General features: G+C 37.9%; 1 protein-coding gene across 2 annotated transcripts in view; it reads left to right on the top strand.

Moving 5' to 3' along the window:
- The window catches only part of LOC140241618 (cytoplasmic dynein 2 intermediate chain 2-like), a 55,709-nt gene that overhangs the window by 21,320 nt on the left and 10,284 nt on the right, over window positions 1-24,105 (top strand). For both annotated transcript variants that reach the window (XM_072321355.1, XM_072321356.1), the window contains 4 exons: window positions 1,776-1,850; window positions 18,544-18,610; window positions 20,732-20,868; window positions 22,786-22,942. In XM_072321355.1, coding sequence (XP_072177456.1) covers window positions 1,776-1,850; window positions 18,544-18,610; window positions 20,732-20,868; window positions 22,786-22,942 — 436 coding nt within the window. The remainder of the gene's footprint in view (window positions 1-1,775; window positions 1,851-18,543; window positions 18,611-20,731; window positions 20,869-22,785; window positions 22,943-24,105) is intronic.

Raw genomic sequence — 24,105 nt, forward strand, 5'->3', positions numbered from 1 at the left:
AGTCCACCCATAGATCTTCTTCCTTCAGATTTCCCTGTACATCCATGCCCAAAATCGACATCACCACAGCAGGCACCATGGAGATGCTAGATAGGCTCCATCCTGGGAAGGCACCTGGACCTGATGACATCCCAGCCCTAGGTCTGAAGAAGTTATCTTGTGCTGTTACTATAGCAACCCATTATGTGATACTAACGAAAAAGTGTACTCCACCACTTAGGGCAATTTTCTGTCTGTCCTACAAAACTGGGGAAGTTCCAGATGACTGGCTACAGGCAAATGTGGTGCCTATCTTTAAGTAGGGAGACAAAACGAACTTAGAAAATTATTAACCCATCTCTCTTATTTGTGTTGCGTGTAAGCTGTTGGAACACATCATTGCTAGCAACATCATGAAACATAGCAATAAAAACAACATCCTGTATGACTTTCAACATGGTTTTTGCTCGAGACGTTCCTGTGAGCTTCAACTTTTGGGCCTTGTCAGTGACCTCTTGAAGAACATGGAGGAACACAATCAGACTGACGTCATTGTGACTAATTTCAGAAAAGCTTTGATAGACAAAGTCAGACATATGAGCTTCACAAACTGGAGTACTTTGGCATCAAGGTTGTAACAGAAAAAAAAAAAAACCAACCCAACAACAAGTTGTACTGGAAGGCATAACTTCATCACATGTGGAAGTAGGATTAGGCATCTCTCAGGGTTCTGTTTTAGGACCTTGCCTCTTCTTTTTGTGTGAAAACGACCTGCCAGACAAGATTGATCTGCAGTTAGACTGTTTGCTGATGATGCCATTATGTTCATGACTATCCATTCACAAGATGATGCTAGAAGTCTTCAACAAGACCTTGATGAATTCAACAGATGGTCAAGCAAGTGGATGGTGGAGTTCAATGCACAATTAGTGTCACTGTATCTCGTCACAAGAAAGAAGACAAGATTGCATCATGAGTACACCTTGAATGGAGCGGTCCTTGATTTTGTTTCTTCTACAAAGTATCTGGGTATCATCATCACCCAAGACCTGAATTGGAATCGTCATGTTTCTGGAGTTTGCCAGAAGGCAAACAACATCTTAGCCTTCTTACATCGAATCTCCATGTTCACTCCTCTCAACTCCAAAACAACAGCATACAAGACCCTTGTGTACCCTCTTCTGGAGTATGGATGCTTATTGTGGGATATATCCACACAGCAGGTTCCATCCACCAGCTCGAAATGGTTCAGAGAAGAGCTGCCAGATACGTGTTCACCCGCTATCATAACACATCCAGTGTCTCTGAAATGCTACATGTATAACATCTTGGCTGGTAGACATTCCAGAAGAGAAGAGAAACACTCAGGCTTGATACATTCTACAAGATACACAACTCCCTTGTAGATTTCAACACAAGTCAGTACATAAAACCATCACCAGTTCCCTATTAAAAAACACAAACACACACACATACAATCTACAAGAATGTTCAGGATTAAAGGAAGCATTGATGAAGAAGAAGAAGAAGAAGACACTGCAAGGTTTAGTAATCATTTCACATTCTATTCAGTTAAACAATAACTTATGTGTAGATACTCCTATAGGCGAGGAATGATGCATTGAATTTGTTTGTGAGGCCCTGGAAAAATAGATATGATTCAGTAAATGACACTGTCAAGGGACACCATCTAGACCCTTCTTCTCAAAGCTCTTGTAGTGAGTTCTGTGAAGATTACTGTTTAACAATCAAAATAAATGTAACAGTTATGTGTATGCATTGCTTCATTCTGACAGGGAAGTCTATGTACATGGAACCTGGAGCGTCGCAGCATGAGTTCAACCAAAGCAGATGTGGCTATTGATGTTTCTGTAAGTAGTGTCAGTGCACCATTAGACATCTTACTGAGGAAATGAGAGACAGTCATCAAAGTCCTCTTTTCTGCTACTTATGCAAAAATAACCATGTGGTGGCAACATTTTTGGGTTCCTATTTTTCAATTTCCATGTACAGATGAAGTTGGATCATTAGTAGAAGATTGTTTGTGGAGTGTTGGGTCAGAAAAGTTTTTCAAAGCGGCAATAAAATGTGTTGCCAAACTTTGCTTTCCTGTGCATGATCACTTGTACAGAGAAGGGTTTAAGTGAGAAAGAAACAAAACAAAACAAAATTAGACCAGAGTTTTGACCACCAATGGCTGGCATACTGCATTTGGTAAATATTAACCTGATCATGTTACCCTGATAAAGTTGCAGATCCACAAGCTTAGAGTGGAAATACACAAAATGTTACAGTGATCTTGCAATATGATGTACAGTCAGACCATTAAGTTATGTTACTCCCGCACGCACTGCGCACGGGGCTGCTTCGTGCGGCTGCGTGCGGTTTCGCACGGGTGCGTGCGGCTCCGTGCCATTTCATACGGCCTCGTGCGGGTGCGTGCGCTTCTGTACGCCCCCGTGCGACCCCGTGCGACCTCGTGCGCCTCCGTGCGGCTGCGTGCCAGTCAGTGCGCCTCCGTGCGGCTGCGTGCCACCGTCGAGTGCGGACCATCTGGCACGCTACCGTGCGAGGTGTTGGCACGGTACCGTGCGTGGTGCTGGCACGCTACCGTGCGAGTCCGTGCGAATCTAGCATCCTGCTAGTCCCGACACGGGACTCTTATCTTTTTTTCACTCTCTCATACGCCCTCATTGGCGGTATACGAAGGCAGTCTAGGCAGTGGACTAGCATCCTGCGTGCGAATCCATTGGAGGCCGTGCGTGCATGCATTGTAAATAATAATATCCCTTTTGTAAGTGTGTGCTCATGACTATGTGTGCGCCTGCGTGTCCATGTCTGTGGATCCGTGCCCATGCCTGTGTGCCTGCAAGCGATCGCGAGAAGACGATACGATGTACACACTGTACAATGTTCAATAAAAGCCCTTACAAGTCTGTGCAACTGCGTATTACATGTAAACACTCATGCCTGTCCAAAAATGGACGATTTTCTACATTGCAGAGATCACTTGCAATCTTTCTAAGAATATGGAGTACCATCACCGTGTGTACATGTATCTCTCCTTGCAAAGAAATTAGAAAAATTGTGTGGTTGTATGTGTGTCTTTATCACTCGATAACTTGAACAGTGTAGAAATAATCATGGTAATAATGACAATTAACAACAACAGAGAAAAACTATTGTATTTACATCAAGGGAACCATTTGTTGATGATGATGATGATGATGATGATGATGATCACTCAAAAGGTAATAATAAATGTACATTGTAGATGTTCCATATTGTTACATTATCAGTATGGTGTATTAGTATTTTTACTATTTTTGCCTCTCTTAAAAAAAAAACACAAACACACACACACATTCTTTGTCCTTTCTGATATTCCCCGAAAGCTTTGAAATATATGTAGAGCTTACACATTGTCGTAAGCAGGAGATAAAAAAAAAAACATCGTCGCTGCAGGATAGGTCGGTACATTAACAGTTTCCGTCTCGATAGGTTTGTAATCTTGGCAAAATATATATATACATATACATAGATTAAGAAATATAAATATACATTTATATATATATATATATATATATATATATATATATATATATATATATATATATATATATATATATTATATACATATACACAAATATATATAGATATTGATTGAATCGTTTCTTTATTCAAGAAAATGTTTTACATTACACCACCGGTCTAGTTATCCCAAGGTTTCTTTGAAAATGCTGCAAGCATCAAAATATCAAACATCGTAATTTTTATATACAATTTCCCGTGAATGCTAAGCGTATGAGAGAAAGAGATAGAAAAGAACAAAAAACTTCTGCCATATGTCTTGTTTCTCGCTTTATTGCAGCGTATGTCATTGTCGAAGTATAAATGCTATGATAAATGTTGGTAACAACCACATGAGAACTTGCACATTCGATTCCCAACAACCATTAAATCATTGGGGTCCGTAAAAAAGGTTACATAATACATACGAAGCACCTCATTATAATGTATTCGATGGACCGGTGCAGAAAAACTGGCTGTCTGTAATCGGCCTTTGAACATCTCTATTATGCTCATAATCCCCGACTTTTCAGATGGCGGCTACGAGCGCGTCCAGGGATGTTTTTGTATCAACATTCTGACTATTCATGGAGGTACAATGTAACCTGATACTCTGGCCACCTGGTCTATTCAAAGTATTATTGCGTAATACACGCGCGTAATTATGTTAGGCTGTGTTTCACCATGATGAATATATAGGACCCCGTAGTAGCAATATCGGCTCTTGCGTTGTATGAATGCTATACAGGGATCCTCCATTTGGTTCGTTGGTCAAGTATATGGATTCTTTTAACGATCTTATAAGCAGGCTGTCATTCATAAGTATGACAGAAAAACAAACAACAACTTCAAGCAACATCGAAGTTGAGTTTCGCGAACTAATCTTCCATTTGAGTTGGTTTCTCGGTTTTGTTTCAACAATTTTTATAATGTTGACAAAAGCCTGATGGGATGTTCAATATTCAATTAAATCATTGCACCTTTCTCGCAATCTTTGACAACTAATGATGACTAAACCTGTGAAATCCACGATTTATTTATTCATTTATCTATTTTTTTGTATAGAGACGTTTTCTTTCTGAATTTATCTATCATGACTGCCTCCAGATTTCGACCATAATTATATGTCTTAGGTTTCCATGGGATCAATAAAGGAGATCAACGAGCGCATTTGTAGGTTTCCTGTCGGGTTTAATGTTGCAAAGTTTATGTGCAATCACGATTCACTTACAACCCTATATACACCGTAATGTCGGGATGAGATATTGTTCACTACACATCAAGTGAGATTAAATCTTACACAGTGTACTGTGATATGATATATATGATAAAAGTCATCAGCAAACGGGATAGATTATTGTTTTGTCTATGTGTGTGTGTGTGTGTGTGTGCGTGTGTGTGTGTGAGAGAGAGAGAGAGACATGAGAAAGGGTGGAGAATATATATATATATATATATATAATTATATATTCACTTACAACTATATGATCTTATAAAACACATGTTCAAGTCAGTTGACGGAACATTTATAAGCTCTTCCGGTCTGCCTATGAAACATCGGAGTCTATGCGATAAGAAGAAAGATTGAGAGATAGAGAGAAAAAAATAAAATAGGCTGGTCTTCTAAATTTTGTTCGATGAATGGTAATCTTAACACACTTTTGCAAACGAAATGAAATATTATACACGGCTAGGTTTGCCTATAATCTGTGTTATGGTGATATCTTATTAGATTATACATAATAATACGGGCAAAGTATCTTAGATAAGTGATCGCCACCATCGATGAGGATATTCAATCTAGACGACTAATTGAAGATGATGAGAATAAAGAAGACATAGTGGATAGCTGGAAAGGAAAGTAATGTGATGCAATGAGATAAAAATGAAGGAGCACGAATCGAGGCAAATGTATTACAAAGGAAGAGAAAATGGCATATTCGAGTGTTCAAAATGGTTAAACATTATGCGAAGATTTCGTAGTCATTTTTTTTTCTGTGTCTGTGTGTGTGTGTACGTTTGTTTTCTAATTTTACTGTTATGTAATTCAAACTCGTCGACAAAATAAAAGAAAAAAAAGATAGCGCCATGAATATGTTCATAATTCAATCTCAGTTTCCTCTCACTATATCCTATCACTTCAAAAAAACGTATTCAAATTAGAATGCCCGTAGACAATTCAAATTCGTCTCCATGTGAGAGAGCGTCTTTTCAAACAGGGTCGCAGGTGACCATTCCCGAATTCGACGCAGAAGTTAATTCAATTTAGCAACAACAAAAAAGGGCTGGCCATCGCGTATACTCCAGCAGCTGTAGAAGAAGCCGACATGATCATAGAAGTATGACAAGCACAAGCCACACAGGCTTGAAGGCCTAAAATTATTACATCACTTGAGAAAATAAGGAAAAGGCAATATCTTTGTTGAAATAAACAACATTTCTCCTGGCATTCTTCAATCTCTCATAACAGACGGCTAATTTTGCTGAATTGTTCTTCTCTTATGTCATGAGTGTAAATCAATATTTGCTTATTTATTGTTTATACAGTACCAGTCATCCCCCGATAAAAGACAAGAAAGAAATGAAGAACTAATCTCATTCAATAAGCATAATGTATAAAGGAAATGAGCATTTGCTGCAATCGTTTATGAATATGAAAATGCTGCAATGTGCATGAGTGCGCGAAGTCTAATGGAATGAAAAAATGTAGTCCTACCTAAATGCATATATATCCTTATATATATATATATATGTTACGCTGGCACGATAAGTGAATAAACCACTTCAATAGCAGCATGAAAACATTTGATTTCATCGATACACATGAGATAAGACAAGAACATTTCATGCTTTTATTGCCCAAAATACCTTGCTCCTAAACAAAGTGTTCAATTGAAGCGATGGGTTATCACAGGTCCATCTCTCACAAAATTAATCACTCTTCACAAATTTAGAGCGCTTTCTACGAAGGCAAATGCATTCTATGGACCGGTGCAGAAAAAAAGAGACCGTCTGTAATCGGCCTTTGAACTTCTCTATTATGCTCATAATCCCCGACTTTTCTACGAGCGCGTCCAGGAATGTCTTTATATCAACATCCTGTCTATTCAATAAGGTACAATGTAACCTGATACTCTGGCCACCTGGTCTATTCAAAGTATTCTTGCGTAAAACATTCGCATATGTTAGGCTGTGTTTCACCATGATGAATATATAGGACCCCATAAAGGCAATAACCATCGGATCTTGCGTTGCATGAATGTTATACAGAATATCCTCTATTTGGTTTGTTGGCCAAGTAGATTATTTGAACGACCTGTAAATGACATAATCAGACTGTCATTCATAGGTATGAGAGAAAGAAAAAAAAACAACTTCAAGCAACATCGAAGTTGAGTTTCGCAGACCAATCTTTCATTTGAGTTAGTTTCTCGGTTTTGTTTCAGCAATTATCCCTTTCATAATGTTGACAAGAGCATGATGGGATTTTCAATATTCAAATAAATCATTGCATCTTTCTTGCTTTCTTTGACAACTTATGATAACTAAATCTGAAAAAATCCATGCTATTGCGGTACCTGCCATCCACACAGAAGTTTCTTCTCTTTTTTTTTTGTATAAGAAGTTTGCTTTCTGGAATTATCCATTATGTCTGCCTACAGATATGACTTAAGGTTTCCATGGGATTTAATAAAAGAGATCAACGAGCACATTTGTGATTCAACAGTAGGGGTTAAATGCTGCCAATTGTATGTACAATGTTATAATTGACTTAAAACTCTACTGCCAAGAAGTATTGCTCATTACGAATCACATGTAATAAGATTTCACATAGTGATAAGACAGAAGTTATTTGTTATAATATTATTATGATGAAAACTCATCACTAACCGGAGAGACTATTGTTTTGTGGAATTTGTATATTTGATAGAACATTTATGAGGTCTTCCGGTCTTCAGGCGAAACACTGGAATCTATAGCGATGAGAAGAAAGATTGAAAGGGAGAGAAAGAGAGAGGGAGAAAAATAGGCTGGTCTTCTAAATGTTGTTTGATGAATGCATATATTAGATATTGTTGTATATATATATATATATATATATATATATATATATATATATATATATGTATATATATATATAAATATATATATATATATAATACAGGCAAAGCATCATCGAGAAGTGATCTTCACTAATGATATTATTCAATCAAAGAATTGGATAACTGGAAAGAGAGGGAGAGAGATCAAAGAGGATGGGGGGGGGGAGAAATATGATGGTCTTCTAAATTCTTTTTGATAGATGGTAATCCGATCACACTTTAGCAATCGAAATGTAATGTTACATCCGGTCAGGTTTGCCTATCTGTGTTATGGCAATATCTTTTGAGATTGTATATACGGGCAAAATATCTGTATACGTTTGTAGGCGGGAATGAAGTGGATAGCCGGAAAGGAAAGTGATGAAATGTAATGGGAAAGAATAAAGGAGCACTAATCGAAGGAAATGTATCATAAAAGAAAAGTAATGGAAACTTGATTATAAATAATGGCACATTATGCAAAGATTTTGCAGTCGTTTTTCTGTATGTTTTTATTTCAATTTCATAGTTAAGTAATTCATAATCGCCAACAAAAAATAGCTTCCTGAAGATGGCCATTCAGGTTTGTTTTCCCTTCGCTATATGCTATCCCTTCAAATGTAGCATGAACACACTTCAATTTATAGTCCATGGGCCAAGACCCGAAAATGGGTTGTTGGTACCACCTGAGGTGGCAAAACCTTTTTGGTGTCAGTTTGTTTTCGGGCAGAGATATGCTTATCAAGCTATGATAGCATTTCCAAATGAGTAGCTTAGTCATAAAAAAATGTTGTTTTTTTTTTAAACCAATTTGGTCTCGTTTTTATATCCCTATACTTCTGAATCGAAACTAACCGCTATAAAAAGAAGAGCACTGTCTTCCGTACGTCCATAGGTGTTCTGTTGTAAGCGCGATGCGCTTAGTCTTTATTCAAGGCAGCGAAGGGAATATCCAAAGGGTTATGATGTCCACAGCTGTCACGCGGTGCGCTTATATAGTCTTCATCTGGACCAATGTACCGTTATCATATCTAAAGTTCCTCATATAAGGGATTATCTATACTGTTTTTATACCACCCTCTAAACAAATAAATCAATTTTAAACAAAAATCACTCTGTTTATTTACAATATTATTCATTATAATGTATTGTAGTGTACCGGTCCATTGTTTTTGCAATATCCTTTTTTGTTGGATGAAAATAAAGCGACATCGGCGTGGTGTTAGCGTTTTCACACTAGCGTTTTTGCCGGAAAATGATAGATAATTGCAAAATACGGTAAAATTCAAGAGGAATCTTTTTTTTTTTTGGTTGTTGTTGTTGTTGTTTTAAGATAAAAGGATATACACTGTATCATAAGCTTTGGATATTCCCTTCGCCGTCTAGAATAAAGACTAAGCGCACCGCGTTTACAACAGAATACCTGTGAACATATACCATAGAGCTGCATTTTACAGCTCTACGGAACATACAGAAAACAGTACTCCTGTGCTTATTTTTAAGGATGTGCCTCTCTTAATGATTGCGATTGATGTTCAACTATTTCTTTCACGCAAGCTTGAACAGGAAGAAGCTAAAATTCAGGCAAGGAGACGAGTTTTCTTCCATGAGATACAATCATTAAGACATACATCTATTCCCGAAAGTTGTGTGATTGCTTATGTGCTAAAGAATTGTGTCCATTACATGAATCAGGCACTATACAAAACGGTTGAAATCTACTGAAAGTCGAATTTGTTTTTTGTTTTTTTTTTCATTTCCATTTAAAGCGGGGATAGACTAGAAATTTGTTTGTCTATACTGACAGGAGACATTACATTTTCCAGTTCATGCTCCGCACTTAAACAGTCACCATATTTTCGTGGTCAGAATCAGATAATGGACAAATGATATATTATAAAAATGAAAATACGAAACTACGAACACGCCATATGTGCAAATATTATGAACTTCAATGAATTAAACTTACTTGTGATTTTCTGCATAAAAAACAAGCACGCCGATTAGATAATTTAATAGAATTAATAGAACACACAGCAATATCATGCATGGCGGATCAAATCAAGTTCAATTGGTGAGAAAGCTACATGAAGTTAAAAAGTTGACTTCTTTTCGTTTCTCTTTCAATTCATGAAGACAGAATTACATTGTATATCTAATGAAGAGGATTGTCTCTGTTGCGAACGATCGCTATATATAGCACTGTTAGTCGTCTGCGCAAATCCTAATCCCTAAATACTTAAATTTTTGCTTGATAATGTAATAACCCTGCTTATAACTTTATAAAGGACTCGCAAATTCAAAGTTTCAAAACGTATACTAAAATATTATATTGCACACGGTGTATTTCAAAAAACATTTTGAATGCGTTGTGTGTAAGCATGTTAATAGCATCAATCTGCCTTTTATTTTCCGTACGTAAAGCGCACAGAAACGTAACCAAACGTTACCAAATACAGTGAAATGCATTGTACGGCGTGGTACTATCGTTAGAAGTATATCCCATTCCTTTTTACTTTTATTTGCTAGAAGCAGTCGTCAAACCATGTGTCATTTTCGTAGCGACATCATTTAGGAATTAGAATGTATGAAAATAATCGGTACTCATTTATTTTGCGCTACTGACATAGCATTTACATTTTCCAACTTTTATTGACATGCAGTATTATGTTACTGTATGGTTACGATTACGAATGTTGGTTATGAATTCAAAAGACTGGTTTATTAATCGAAATATAAAGGTAATAGCTGTTTTGAAAGTAGTTCGATGCAAATTCAAAACGCAATCGAAATCATCGTCATAGGGGGAACTGATAGCTCTAGAAAACTTGTTGAGGCTAGTAAAGATTGCCATATGCAATCTTTGTAGAAAGTTTTGACTTAGGCCATCTTTCGGATATTTTGAGAAATTATATAAAGAAAATTATTTGTTTTGATTATGTCAAGAATTAGTTTGAACTATGAGAACAAAAAGGCGCGGTTACCCAAACAATGTCGTAGTTCGAAAAGACATGATGGGTAAAGTGAATTCATGACTTGACTAATCCTTACTGAATTGATGATCACTACTGTAAACTATCAGTTATGTCTTGTAGATGATACCTCTGTAATCGTAGTCAAAATTCTTTTGAGCGATGAGACGAAAACCAACAAACAAAATGCCGTGTATCATCGCTCGAGATTCCAACATTTGGCGTCACCCGACCAACAATAAGTGACGAATCAAATGGAATATCATGTTGTGGGTTAGCAGACTGTGTTACGATTTTTAAATGTTTCGAGCAGTTGTTTAAAAAAAAAAAGAGAAAATGAGGCAAAGTTCAAAAAATTAGAAAAAAGCACGTAAATGCCGGCGATCATGTTTGATAATCAAAGTAAGAGATTATAATCGGCCGTGCGGATGTATATGATTGCCTTATTTACATGTCTGATTTCTGTAAACTATGTTATATTTAAATGTAAGTTCCCTTTCCTCCTTGATAAAAGTTGTGTTGGGTTTTCGCTATAGGCATTTATTAGGAAACACTGTAAAAACGACAACAAATGCGTACTATACATCAAGAGATGACCTATACATACATGAAACACAAAAATTTGTGTACGTTCTGATATAATGCAACTGCTTGTTTGTTAGTTAGTTAGTTAGTTTGTTTGTTTGTTTTGAATTACCATGGTCTTTGTTGAGGGAAAGATGAAGAAAACTAGTAGAGTGTATTACTCTCAAATCCGGATAATTGCGATAAGTGTGTATCCCCGCCCTTTCTATACAGGTAAACGATTTAAGCTTGGTATGCTATTATAAAAGCCTGCATGTGTCACGCAGAAGAACTGATTCCGCAATCACTTTTAACCTTTCATAAAATTCACGTTTTAAGATAGTAACGACAGCTTGTAGGAGATAGAGTAACTTAGCGTCCCTGACTGTGGTTCTGAAGACAAAAGGGGACTGAAAAATTCTTTTACAAACTAGCAGACATAATGCCGATCCTCCAACACTGTTGCTCCATTCAGTCACTGATTCTGCTATCAATGGCGAAGAAAGAATACTGGTTGCGTCTTTATCCACCCCTTGATAGCAGGAAGTTTACCTTTCATTGTTTAAGGCTTCGTTGATGCGGGGTTTACTCGGATACAAGGCGTGAACAGTGTCGTCCGAGTTCTTTCATTTGAAATTCCTCAGAATACGCAATTCAATGGGCAATTAGCGCTGCTACTTCGCAAAGCTGTTAGCCAAATTCTTTGCAGACTTGACCTCTCACATGTCAGCTACACGCAATACACGACAAACAGCTATCATTACAAACATTCTGATTAAAAAACAAAACAAAATGAAGAAGCACACTTTTGAGTAGCGACACAGCTTTCTGTCCCTTTCTCAGATAGGTCCTACCTCTAAAAAAATACACAGATGACAAGAGTCAGAGTATCCTCAAAAGGGAACACGACCTACATTGTATTTGGGCATTAATAATGTTTATCTTCCGATTTCTCTCCATGCCGTCGCGGCCCAAACCATCATAAGAAATAGGGCAATAAGTTTTATTAACCAGGGAAACAATAGTATGCATTACATAAATTTGGCGAATTATCACACGAATTGTCGACTTAATAAAAACGAGAATACATGTAATTGACAACTTTTAGGCCCTACTATATCTCCAGAGATGAACTTTAAACAGCAAGGCACATACCAGGGAAAGAAAGTTATGATTATTTGAATGAATTCATTAATGAGGCCAATTAATAACCGTTGTAAAAGTACACACTCGCATACAGAGGTTTCAAGTTCGATTATTATGATCATTGTATGAGCTCATAGATAAAGTATTATAAATTCTGCGTGATCGTTCGTTGGAATTATTTTTTTCAGCGCGATTTGTGCGTCACATCAATCACCACTTCATGAAATGGAGGGCATGTATCAAACGAAACTCGCTGGTCATGCAATCGATAGCCTTGGTCAGCTCACTATTATTGCGTAATTCTAAAGCCCTCACCGCTTGACCGCCGCGCGCACCATGCTTTGTTTTGTCTTCAATGGGGTCAAGAGCAATGCCTCATTAGCATACACCCTAGAAACGGAGGTGGAGTCTCAATCGGGCAAGAACAATAGGTGCGAAACGCAACGCAAAGGCGAGCGTTCGAAAAAAATGTAACCGAAAAAATTGTCTCAGAAAAACTGTGATTTGGGACACTTGTACTCATTTTTACACGCTGAAATTTTCTGTACAAACAGATAAAACATCAAGGAATCAAAATCCGTATAAAAAAATTTCGACCCGAGCACTGCTTCCCCTTCATTTGCGGCTCATTACGGGAAAACTCGCCGTGCGACTTATGACTCATTTTGTCGGAGCGCCACACACGTGATGCGCTCCGTCGGAATGAGTCAAAAGTCGCAAAAAATGAGATCGTAGTTATGCCTATATGTGAATTCTACAGACACTAAGCTTTACACTGATATGTAATACAACTCATTTGGACATCCCTATGGATCATAGAAACGAATATTATCTACGCTTATGATGTCAGTCCATTTTCTAAATAACGGAGAAAATCGCTCTTAAAGTTCGGGCTATGTTCAAGCTAACAACCTGTTTCTTTCACTATAGACGAAACAATACAACAGTCCTGCTTAGCGATGGCGTTTACGCTCAATCGCACGCACTACCGTATACGGCATAGCTTGGATGTGTAAGATGGCAAATGACCCAATCGCAGGACAGGTCTATCATTAACTATTCTAACCAATACGGCAGCCCGAATGTAAACTGAAGTGCGTTTGTGTCCGTGACGCTGCCGCCGCATGAATGAGTCGGTAAGCGTTGTGTGTCGGCTGCGGTGACTTAGTTGCCGCAAGTTTTTAACTCACAAACAATAGGAAACAGTAGAAAGAAAGAAAGAAAGGCACGCAATGCGTATTACAACAAGCGTCTTTTAGCGAGGGCCTTGATCGCTTCCATTCTCCTCCCATATTGTTGTCAGTGGAAACTAAAGGAGATGCGTCTAGCAAGTACCAATACCTATAGTCCATGGGCCAAGACCCGAAAAATGGGTTGTTGGTACCACTCGAGGTGGCAAAACCTTTTTGGTGTCATTTTGTTTGTCGGACATAGATACGCTTATCAAGCTATGATAGCATTTCCAAATGAGTAGCTTAGTCATAATAAATGAATTTTTAACCAATTTGGTTTCGTTTTTATATCCCTATACTTCTGAATCGAAACTAACCGCTATACAAAGAAGAACACTGCCTTCTGTATGTCCACAGGTGTTCTGTTGTAAACGCGATGCGCTTAGTCTTTATTCAAGGCAGCGAAGGGAATATCCAAAGGGTTATGATGTCCACAGCTGTCACGCGGTGCAATGCGCTTAGTCTTTATCTACAACAATGTACCGTTATCATATCTAAAGTTCCTAATAAAAGGGATTATCCATACTGTTTTTATACCACCCTCTCAACAAATACATCAATTATAAACAAAAATCACTCTGTTCATTTACAACATTATCAATTATAATGTATTGTAGTGTACCGGTACATTGATTTTGCATAATATTTCATTGTTTGAATGGAAATAAAGCGACATTGGCATGGTATTAGCGTTTTCACCGTAGCGTTTTCAGCGGAAAATGATAAATAATTGCTTTGTTGTTGTTGTTGTTTTTAGATAAAGGGATATACACTGTTAAGCTTTGGATATTCCCTTCGCCGTCTTGAATATTAGACTAAGCGCCGTGGATATCATAACCCTTGGATATTCCCTTCGCTGCCTTGAATAAAGACTAAGCGCACCGCGTTTACAACAGAACACCTGTGAACATACAGAAGACAGTACTCTTCTTTGTATAGCGGTTGGTCTCGATTCAGAAGTAGAGGGATATAACAACGAGACCAAATTGGTTTAAAATTAATTTACTATGACTAAGCTACTCATTTGGAAATGCTATCATAGCTTGATAGGCATATCTATGCCCGACAAACAAAATGACACCAAAAAGGTATTGCCACCTCAGATGGTACCAATATCTGGCCTGGCCCATGGACTACTAGAGTGAATAGAACCTGAGAACCCATTGTAGGGGGGGGGGGGGGGGGGGATACAAAAGACAGCATCAATAGAGGAAGTTAATGAAGTTAATTAACGATAGTCGTCTTTTCAGATCGTGTTCTTTGCGTGTACTAAAAACCCTCTAATAATGCACATGGTCGTAATGTTGCAGAGGATCAACGACTGCTTTCGTGCCTGCTCTGCTGCAGCTGTATACAGCCGTAACATTCTGAATTCCCGCCATATTAGGCACATTTCCCTTATAGGCGTTGCGTCCACATTATCTATCGCTTTTATCGCGCTTGCCAAAGCTGCACATAATTTATATTATACGTATCAGAAGCAAATGTTGATGTATAGGCCTAACAGCTTCATGTTGTTGTTTTTTTTTATAATTATGATTGTATCATATTAATTTGAAATTATAGTGCTTTTTATTCTCGGTCACTTTTATGATACCATAGCATATAAAGAACCATTAACTTGTAGCTTAAACCTATTTTTTTTTTGTTTATTATTATTATTTTTTTTTTTTACAGAACACCACATTTACAGTTGCAATCTTTCTGCATTTGAGAAGTTGAGTATAGACCGATAGTCATATTTACAATTATATTCGGAATTAATGCTTTAAAGGCCGTCGTCGTATCGTTTTGTATTCACAAATCTTATACTGAAATAAGTGATTGCTTGATTACTTTCGGGTAAAGGAACCACCGGAAAAGGAACGCATTTATCTGTTTATTTTTTTTTTCTTAACGAACCTAAGCTAATAGCGAACCATATGAATTGTGTGATCTATGAACCTTCAGAATAATCAATAACCCCCCCCCCCAACAAAAGGAAGCATTTCGTAGTGCGTCTCAGTACTCCTGTGTTTGTTTTTAAGGATGTGGCTTCTCTTTATGATTGCGATTGATGTTCAACTATTTCTTTCCCGCAATCTTGAAAAAGAAGAAGCTAAAATTCAGGCAAGGAGACGAGTTTTCTTCGATAAGATACAATCATTAAGACATAAATTTATTCCCAATTAAGTTGTGTGATTGCTTATGCGCTAAAGAATTTTGCCCATTATATGTATCAGGCACTAAACAAAACAGTTGAAATCTACTGAAAATTGAACTTCGTTTCCTTTCTTCTTTTTTTTTTTTTTTTTTTTGGTGTGTAATTTCATTTCCATTTCAAGCGGGGATAGACGACTAGAAATTAGTTTGTCTATACTGGTGGGAGACATTAGTGTTCCAGTACATACTCCGCATTTAAACAGTTGTCATATTTTCGTAGTCATAATCAGATAATGGACACGTGATATATTATAAAAATGAAAATACAAAACAACGAACACGTCTATGTACAAACATTATTAGCTTCAATGAATTATACTTACCTGAAATATTCTGCATAAAAAAAAAACACGTGTGCCAATTAAACAATATCAAATTAAACAATATCATAGAATTAATAGAACACACAGCGATATCATGCACGGCAGATCAAATCAAGTTCAGTTGGTGAGAAAGCTCATTGAAGTTATAAAGTTGACTTATTTACGTTTTCCTTTCTATTTATGAAAACAGAATTACATTGTATATCTATTGAAGCGGATTGTCTCTGTTGCAAACTATTGCCAAAGATAGCATTGTTAATCTTGTGAGCAAATCCGAATCCTTAAAGTACTGTAATTTTTGCTTGAATTAATAATGTAATAACCCATTATAATTATAAAGGACTCGCAAATTTAAAGTTTCAAACCGAATACTAAAACATTACATTGTACACGGTCTATTTCAAAAAATCATTTGAATGCGTTGTGTTAGCATTTTATAGCATCAATCTGCCTTTTATTTTCCGTACGTAAAGCGCACAAAAACGTAACCGACATTACCAAATACAGTGGAATGCCTTGTACGGCGTGATATTATCATTAGAAGTATATCCCATTCCTTTTACTTTTCTTTGCTTGAAGCAGTAGTCAAACCATGTGTCATTTTCGAAGCGACATCACTTGGGAATTAGAATGTATGAAGATGATCGTTACTCGCGCTATTATTATAGCATTTGCATTTTCCAACTGTTATTGACAGTATTTTGTTACTGTATGCTTACGATTACGAATGTCGGTTATCAATTCAAAAGACTAGTTCATCAATCGAACTATAAAGGTATATAATAGTTGTGTTGAAAGTAATTCGGTACAAGTTCAAAACGCAATCGAAGTCATCGTCACAGGGTGAACTAATAGCTCTCTAAAAAACTTGTTTAGGCCGTAAAGATTGGCGTATGCAATCTTTGTAGAAAGTTTTGACTGAGGCCATCTTTTGAGTATTTTGAGAAATTATATGAAGATTTTTTTTTAAATTATGTAAAGAATTAGTTTGATTTTGACTATGAGAATAAAAAGGCGCGGTTACCTCAATCATGTCGAAGTTCGATTAGGCATGATGGGTAAAGTGAATTCATGACTTGTTGAGAGAGAGAGAAGACAGAGAGAGAGAGAGAGGCCAAGCAAGAGGCAATAGGCTACTTGTTCATAATGCCCACCGACAGACACAAACAAGGTATATCACAGCTAGTAGACGCTTATAATTGACCATGTCAGTTACGCTGGGGTCGCTCATAACACACAAAGGGCCTCCATGGAACACGTCAATTTCTATATGTGGGACAGTACAATATTTTCGCGATTTCGTGCCGAGTAAAGGAATGATATCCTTATGATTTCTGCTGGCGCGCGCTGCTGACCCATCAAATCATCACGTTACACCTTAGGTATCATCTTATAGCTGGATAATAATTTTCCTTTTACATGGTATGCGTTCGTTAGTGCCCTACAATGAAAAAGAAGACTCTTTGGGGAATTTTAGACGAGTATGTGAACCCATTATTTCCGGGACATCGGTAATGAATTAGCCATGCACGAAGTCGATGACCTTTCATGTCGCTCTTGGAAAATTTAAACAATATTGCATTCAGGTTTTAACCTTAACCTGTCAAATAAAAAAAAAAAAAAAAAAATCATGTGAAAACGTAATTCAGTGATCATGATCTGCGGGGTCAACTCGAGGTCACCCGTGCGAGAACTTGGATATTCTAGACGGGGTTTTTCGGCTTGCCGACTGACTGGCAATAAGCAAGCAAGGGTTTGAAGCTCCTTGGCGCAAGTAACAAGCCTTTCGTATTGTCGGGAATCGTCTCATTTCACGCTTGCGCTGAAACTGTCGGCCGGGGAATGGCGCATGGACTCGCACGCGGTATACACCTGATACACACGTACCGTGTAAGCACTGCGGGAACCAGGGAGGTGAGATGGGATCATGCGGGAACCAAGCACTGGCGGCACGGGGCCGTGCGAAATCGCACCCAAAAGCCGCACGGGTCCGTGCGCCCGACCCGCACGGGACCGTGCGCCAGACCCGCACGGGTCCGTGCGACAGCGTGCGAGGGAGTATGGATCCGCACGCAGGCGTGCGGATCTGCACGGGGGCGTGCAGATCCGCACGGAGGTGCACGACTACGCACGGGTGCGTACAGGGGCGCACGGAGCCATACGCTCCCGTGCGAGATCGCACGAACCTGTGCGCAGCCGCACGAAGCGACCCCGTGCGCAGTGCGTGCGGGAGTAACATAACATAATGGTCTGACTGTATGTTTGACTGTCGTAGAGAGATTTAATACACAATGGTAGAATATCTCACAGTTTATATGGAAAATAACCTAACAGTGTATTTTCTACACATTTAGACATTATAGGATGCCTTTTAGCTAAAAGAAGTGGGGGTAGTGAAGGCATGATATATAGAATATAATTGTTGCAGGTATTGTCTAAATGTGAAGGTACATTTTATGTCATTTGATTTCAGAACTGTCTCATGTGCACCACCTTTCACCCAATTCACCCAGCTCTACTGGTTGGAGGGACCTTCAATGGTAATATCTCCTCTCAAGCATTACCTTGTGTTTGCCTTTATATCTTGGAATGAGTTAGGTCATGCATTTGGTGTTACATCACTGTATCATAGCGTGTCATTTTACACCTCTCTCACCTTATTAGCAGGCTAAGTATTTCTCCAAGTAATGATAAGGTCATTTGCAATATGCTTTTCTGCATCATGTAGGACAGATAAATAAACACTAACATATCGACAATAAAGCTGCAAGTCCAGATTCATTTTTACAGTATTAAAGCCTCTAAAGCTTTTTCCACCAACCAATTATGGATAAAGCAAATTAAAAAAAGAAAGTAGTTCCTCGTCCTCGCATGCATCTGATTTGGGTGCCTCATCAAATTCTTTACTTTTTAATATTTTTTGAAATGCTGATGAAAATATCCACACAAAAAAAAACATCCCCTTTCGCATTTCTTTTGAGTTGTTACATCCACTTTTTTGTATATTTGCTACTTTTGGGCGGCCGGAAGAACATCGGAAATTAACCTAGCAATCATGATTTCATGCACACCGTGAGTGGACAAGACTCCGCACACACTCTACTTACTCATGTATGCATACCATGGCCATGACTTGGTTTCAAACAGCAGTTATGTATACGTATTACCAGTCCTAGTGCGCTGCTATCCCACTAGGATGGAAATGCAGGTTTCGCACCACAAATTATTTTCAATCATGTACATACTCATTGCATGAATTGAAGGTCTCAGGGCCGCGCTGCACTCAGGCAGTTAGTAGTTAGGTCCCTACCAGCTAGTCGGTCGCGGTACAATACGTATTGTACTGGTATAAGGGTAGTGCTGCCATCGGTACAATACATGCCTGCACACAGCGATGCTGTAATGTCATATTGAATTGTGCAGAAAGTGTCAAAATAAATTGCAAATATTTAACATTTACCTGACTTTGGAGACTCAGATGCAATTAGTTATGGGCTAGTTTATGCATGTTTAAAAATCGTTATACATGTATGAGACAATGCAGAACTTCATGAGTGCCTTAATTAGAGCCTTTCCATCTTTTAGTAAGGACCTCCCACATCACCAAAAATCTAGACAAGAAACTACTTTCTTTTTTTACTGTCTAATACATGTTTGATCAAATCACTCCAAGCTCAGATACACATTGACCACACACACAGAAAAACTGATTATGCAAATTGAAATGACTACATGCTTATTTGTATGTCTGTCAAGGTATATTGTCAGGCATGTTCTTGCTTTTGCTTTGGCAGTACCTAGCACAACTGATTCTCAAACATGGCTATCTTCCAAGAGATGGCGCCACTTTAAAAAAAAAAAAATGTCAAGAAAGAAATGTATACCTGAATGAGTATGTTTATGAAGTGTTGAAAAGTGCAGATCAGTTGTAGATGTCTATTGCGTGGCGTGCAGTTTTTGAACTAACCCTGTTCTGGTGCTGTGTTTTGCAAGATTTACTGATGGAACGAGCGCAATGAACGATGTACAGCATATTAACTCATGCATTTTCTGTAGAGCCATTTTTTAACTCATTCATTCTCAAATTTTTTTTCAACCTTTTCACTTTCAAAGCAATTAGACCTTCCATTATCAGATCTTTTTTAGTTGACCTTTCTATTCTCAGCGGTTGCAGGACAGGAAGTTGGGAGAGAAATCAGGCAGGAACTATGTAGATAGTCAAGTGGTAGTGTGTCCATTGATGCCATAAACTGGATTTTCATTTTTTGTGATCAGTGAGAAAAGACTGAGTGGATGAATGGATGATTCCTCTTGTTTTCCAGCTTGTAGGTTTTATGCTGCCAACCAGCTCACAGTACCGATTGTTATGTAGGAAATTCAACAAAAAAAAAATGCAAATCAACAGAAAGAGGGACAAAAACTGAACAAATGTGATGATGCATTGATCTACTCCAAGGTTTCTTTATGTTGATCCGTACAGGCAGAATTGCAACCATAAATCAGAACTAACTGACTTTCTATGTAAAGATTAATGGAATTGAATGCACAAACAAGCAACTACTGGCTGCTTTAGGCATACTTTATCTTTTTTTTTCTCTCTCTTTTTTTGTCACAGTTTGAAAGCTTAAATAGTCTCTCTCTTTCTTTCTCTGACCATCCAGGTGAAGTTATGGTGTGGGACCTAAGTAGAGAAGATGAGAACTTGGTTGCTACATCAGGTATTGGGGATGACACCCATCGTGAGCCAGTGACACAACTCTATTGGCTGCAAGACCCAAGCAGGCCAAAGAAATATGATGTAAGTGGGTTGCCTTTTCAGCCATTTTTGTATTCATATCATCTAACAATTCATAAGGAAGCACAGCTTTCTTGTGGCAGAGTCAAAATAAGGATGTACATCCCACACTAATACAGCATGAGCCAAGTTTACTTCCCGTAATTGCTGTTACAGTCAGAATACATTGAATATGAGCATGGTCTTGTCTGTACCTTGTTTGACATTATATATGTATTGTATTCTCATTAAACGATGATGACTTTGATGACTGTAGAACACTGATTGATCAAAGAGCCCTTTTGGCAGGGAGTTTTGCCCTTACCATCCTTACCTAGTACAAGATTGCAAAAATGGTCACTCTTTTCATCAATCCTACACACATGCTTATTTTACAATTATTATTGAAATATTACAGAAAATCTCACATTCTGCCCATGATTAATGCCAACTTTCAAAGCATTACACCATCATTTCTAAAGTTATTAGAGTTGAAAGTGAAGAGTGTGTACAGGGTTTTTAAGAAATGTAAGGGGGACTCTAATAGACACATCTAATTACACTATTGTACAAGAAAGTGTTGGAGAAAAACTGCTAAAAACACATTTTTCTGCTTTTTTTATGATCCCAAACTTTAACATAATGTACAAGAAGATTTGCTCTTTCAGAAAATATGAAAAACTCAAGATTGGCTAGGTTGACCCATTTCACCTATTTTCAGTCCTCACACAAAAGCACTGCATGCAACTTTTTGGTCGTTTAGTGATGCACGGTCACAAATGATCAGCATAAATACTGATCAGTGAGTGATCATAATTCAGTCACATGACTAATGCAGTGAGCACTGAAATCATTAAATTGCAAACAGTGATATCACATAAGGTATCAATAATTCCATAATATTACAGGCTGCCTACAGGGCTAGAATGAAATGATATGTCTTTATGTGGACCATATATAATAACAAATATTGCTTCGTCTAGTATTGTACTATAAAACTTGACAGTCCCTTGGGAATTAAATTTTCCCCCTTGAGACAATATTCTCCCTCAGCATGCCAATATCTTGAAGAAATATTACACCCTCAGTATATCACGTGTTACACACCTCTTAAAAGACAATATCAGTACAATATGATGGTATCGCCCTGTTTGTAATGTAAAAAACTTTGCCCCAAACATTTGTGTGGATTCAGGAAATGTAGAAGATTAGTATTACTACCGTGATACACACTCTTGACATGTTACTAAGATGTATGAAGGTAAATATTTTCCTCCATGCTTTATGGAGGTCAAGTACTCTATCATTGTCTCAGTGGAATAATATCATTCTATTACAGTGACAACACAATCTGCTACAGAGAGTTTGTACCTGCAGATGGCTGCCTAGAAAGTAATTGAAACTGTGAAATTGTAGAACAGATCACCCAATTTTCTCTAAGCTTTCTGCATTTGATGAGTGCATATTATATATGCTTTTGGCAACCTCCATTGCGGTATGAATACTGTAAAAGTGGATATTTTCCTGCGACTAATTTTTTGCGCTTGGCCGTGTAAGAAGAGTTTCGCGTGTTTTTAATTCTGCGGAATTAAGACATCCCACAATGGAACATACAGCAGGCAAAAATATTCACGTGCTTTTATTTTCGCGCTAGTCTCTGGTTGTGCGAAATGTGCGAAAATTTCAACACCGCAAAAATTGCCACTTTTACAGTACCATCAAAGGGCAGAGTGTGGTCCATTTTCTGTAGAAAATGGGAACCTTGACACCAGACCATAATTATGACAAAGTGATTGCTATTCTATACACAGATTTTAATTCAAGGCCTAAGCTTTGTAACAGTTTACTGTGCTTTGAATCATCATAGTTGCTTTGATAATGTTTGAGCTGATTGTTCAATGCCTTCATATCATTTCAAATGTCTCCTCCATCTTTGCCCAGATTATCAGTGCAAGTGCTGATGGGAAGGTGCTACGCTGGGTTGTCAATGAGAGGAAGGGCTCCCTCGTGCTGGAGGAAGGGTTTATTCTACTAGCAAGTTGCCTGCCAGCTGGTTTCAATGCAGGGTCAAGGTCAAGAAGTGATGGAGAAATGGGAGGTATGATGGTAGTGCTAGCAAGTCCCCCTGATGCTGTATGAAGCTCAGTGTTGATTTAGATATCCTATAATATCCTGATAACAGAATGTGAAATCTCCCTGATTTGGAGATAGTTTTTCACCCATTGAGATGCATGTATGACAACTTCATCTTCTCTAGTGCTTTATGGAAACTCCGGATTTTTATGTGGGCATTTTTACAGCCCCCTGATATGCAGAATACAGAAAATTGCCAAGGTGACCACATTTCCAAATTGTCTAAATTGTACCAGTGATGTTACTCAATGTTTTGTGTTGGGATGCTCACTATACAGAGTACCACAATTCAATGGAAATTTTGTTTTCCTTTGGATGGCAGGCATAGTAGATCAAGTTTCCTTCTTCACAACCTTTTTCTACGGATGAAGGACATTATTAACTGCTGCAGTAATCCGAAATCTCACATATGTTGGTAACCACACAAGGCTAGGATGGTTTAGGTATATACACTAACATAATCGGATGCAGGACATTCTTCTCCTTGTTTGTCTGTAATTGACATTGTCTCTGTAAGTCAAAGATCAGTTTAAGTTTTAGGGGTTCAGTTGTGCTCTGAATTTTCTTTATTGAGGCTTCTACAATAGAGAAGGTCGAGAAAATTGCTCTACAATTTTCTAAATGTTAAAGTGTTCAGGTTTAAATGAAGTTGAGGCTGTATCTGTTATCTGTGTTGAATACACTTTCACATATTATGTAACCCTATGACATGAAGTACACACTGCAAGTAATGTGCTGCTAGAGCTTTGACTTGGTCGACCCTCGCACAACTCCCAATTTTAATAGAATACATTGACATCCCATAATATGCTGCAGACCATTTAGCAGCATGTAATGGCAGAATGGCCAGTTTATTGTAGCTTTGTTGGCCGTTACAGTGTACATCAAACAAGTACTGCTGAAACTTGTCTTCACTTAAAGAACATTTTGTGCAAAAATACACATGTGGATTCAATGAATGCTGAAACATCAGTACAACAGTTTGAAAGCTTAGGAAAAGCAGGCAATCTTTTCAAAAGTTGCAAATCAATATTACCTTTCTATAACTATTGGCACATATCTCAATGGGTGGTAGGATATGGGGTTTAGGGGAAAATTGTGAAGGATTGATTGTGTTTGGGATGACAG

The sequence above is a fragment of the Diadema setosum genome, chromosome 18, assembly GCF_964275005.1.
Source record: "Diadema setosum chromosome 18, eeDiaSeto1, whole genome shotgun sequence".
Taxonomy (NCBI): Eukaryota; Metazoa; Echinodermata; class Echinoidea; order Diadematoida; family Diadematidae; genus Diadema; species Diadema setosum.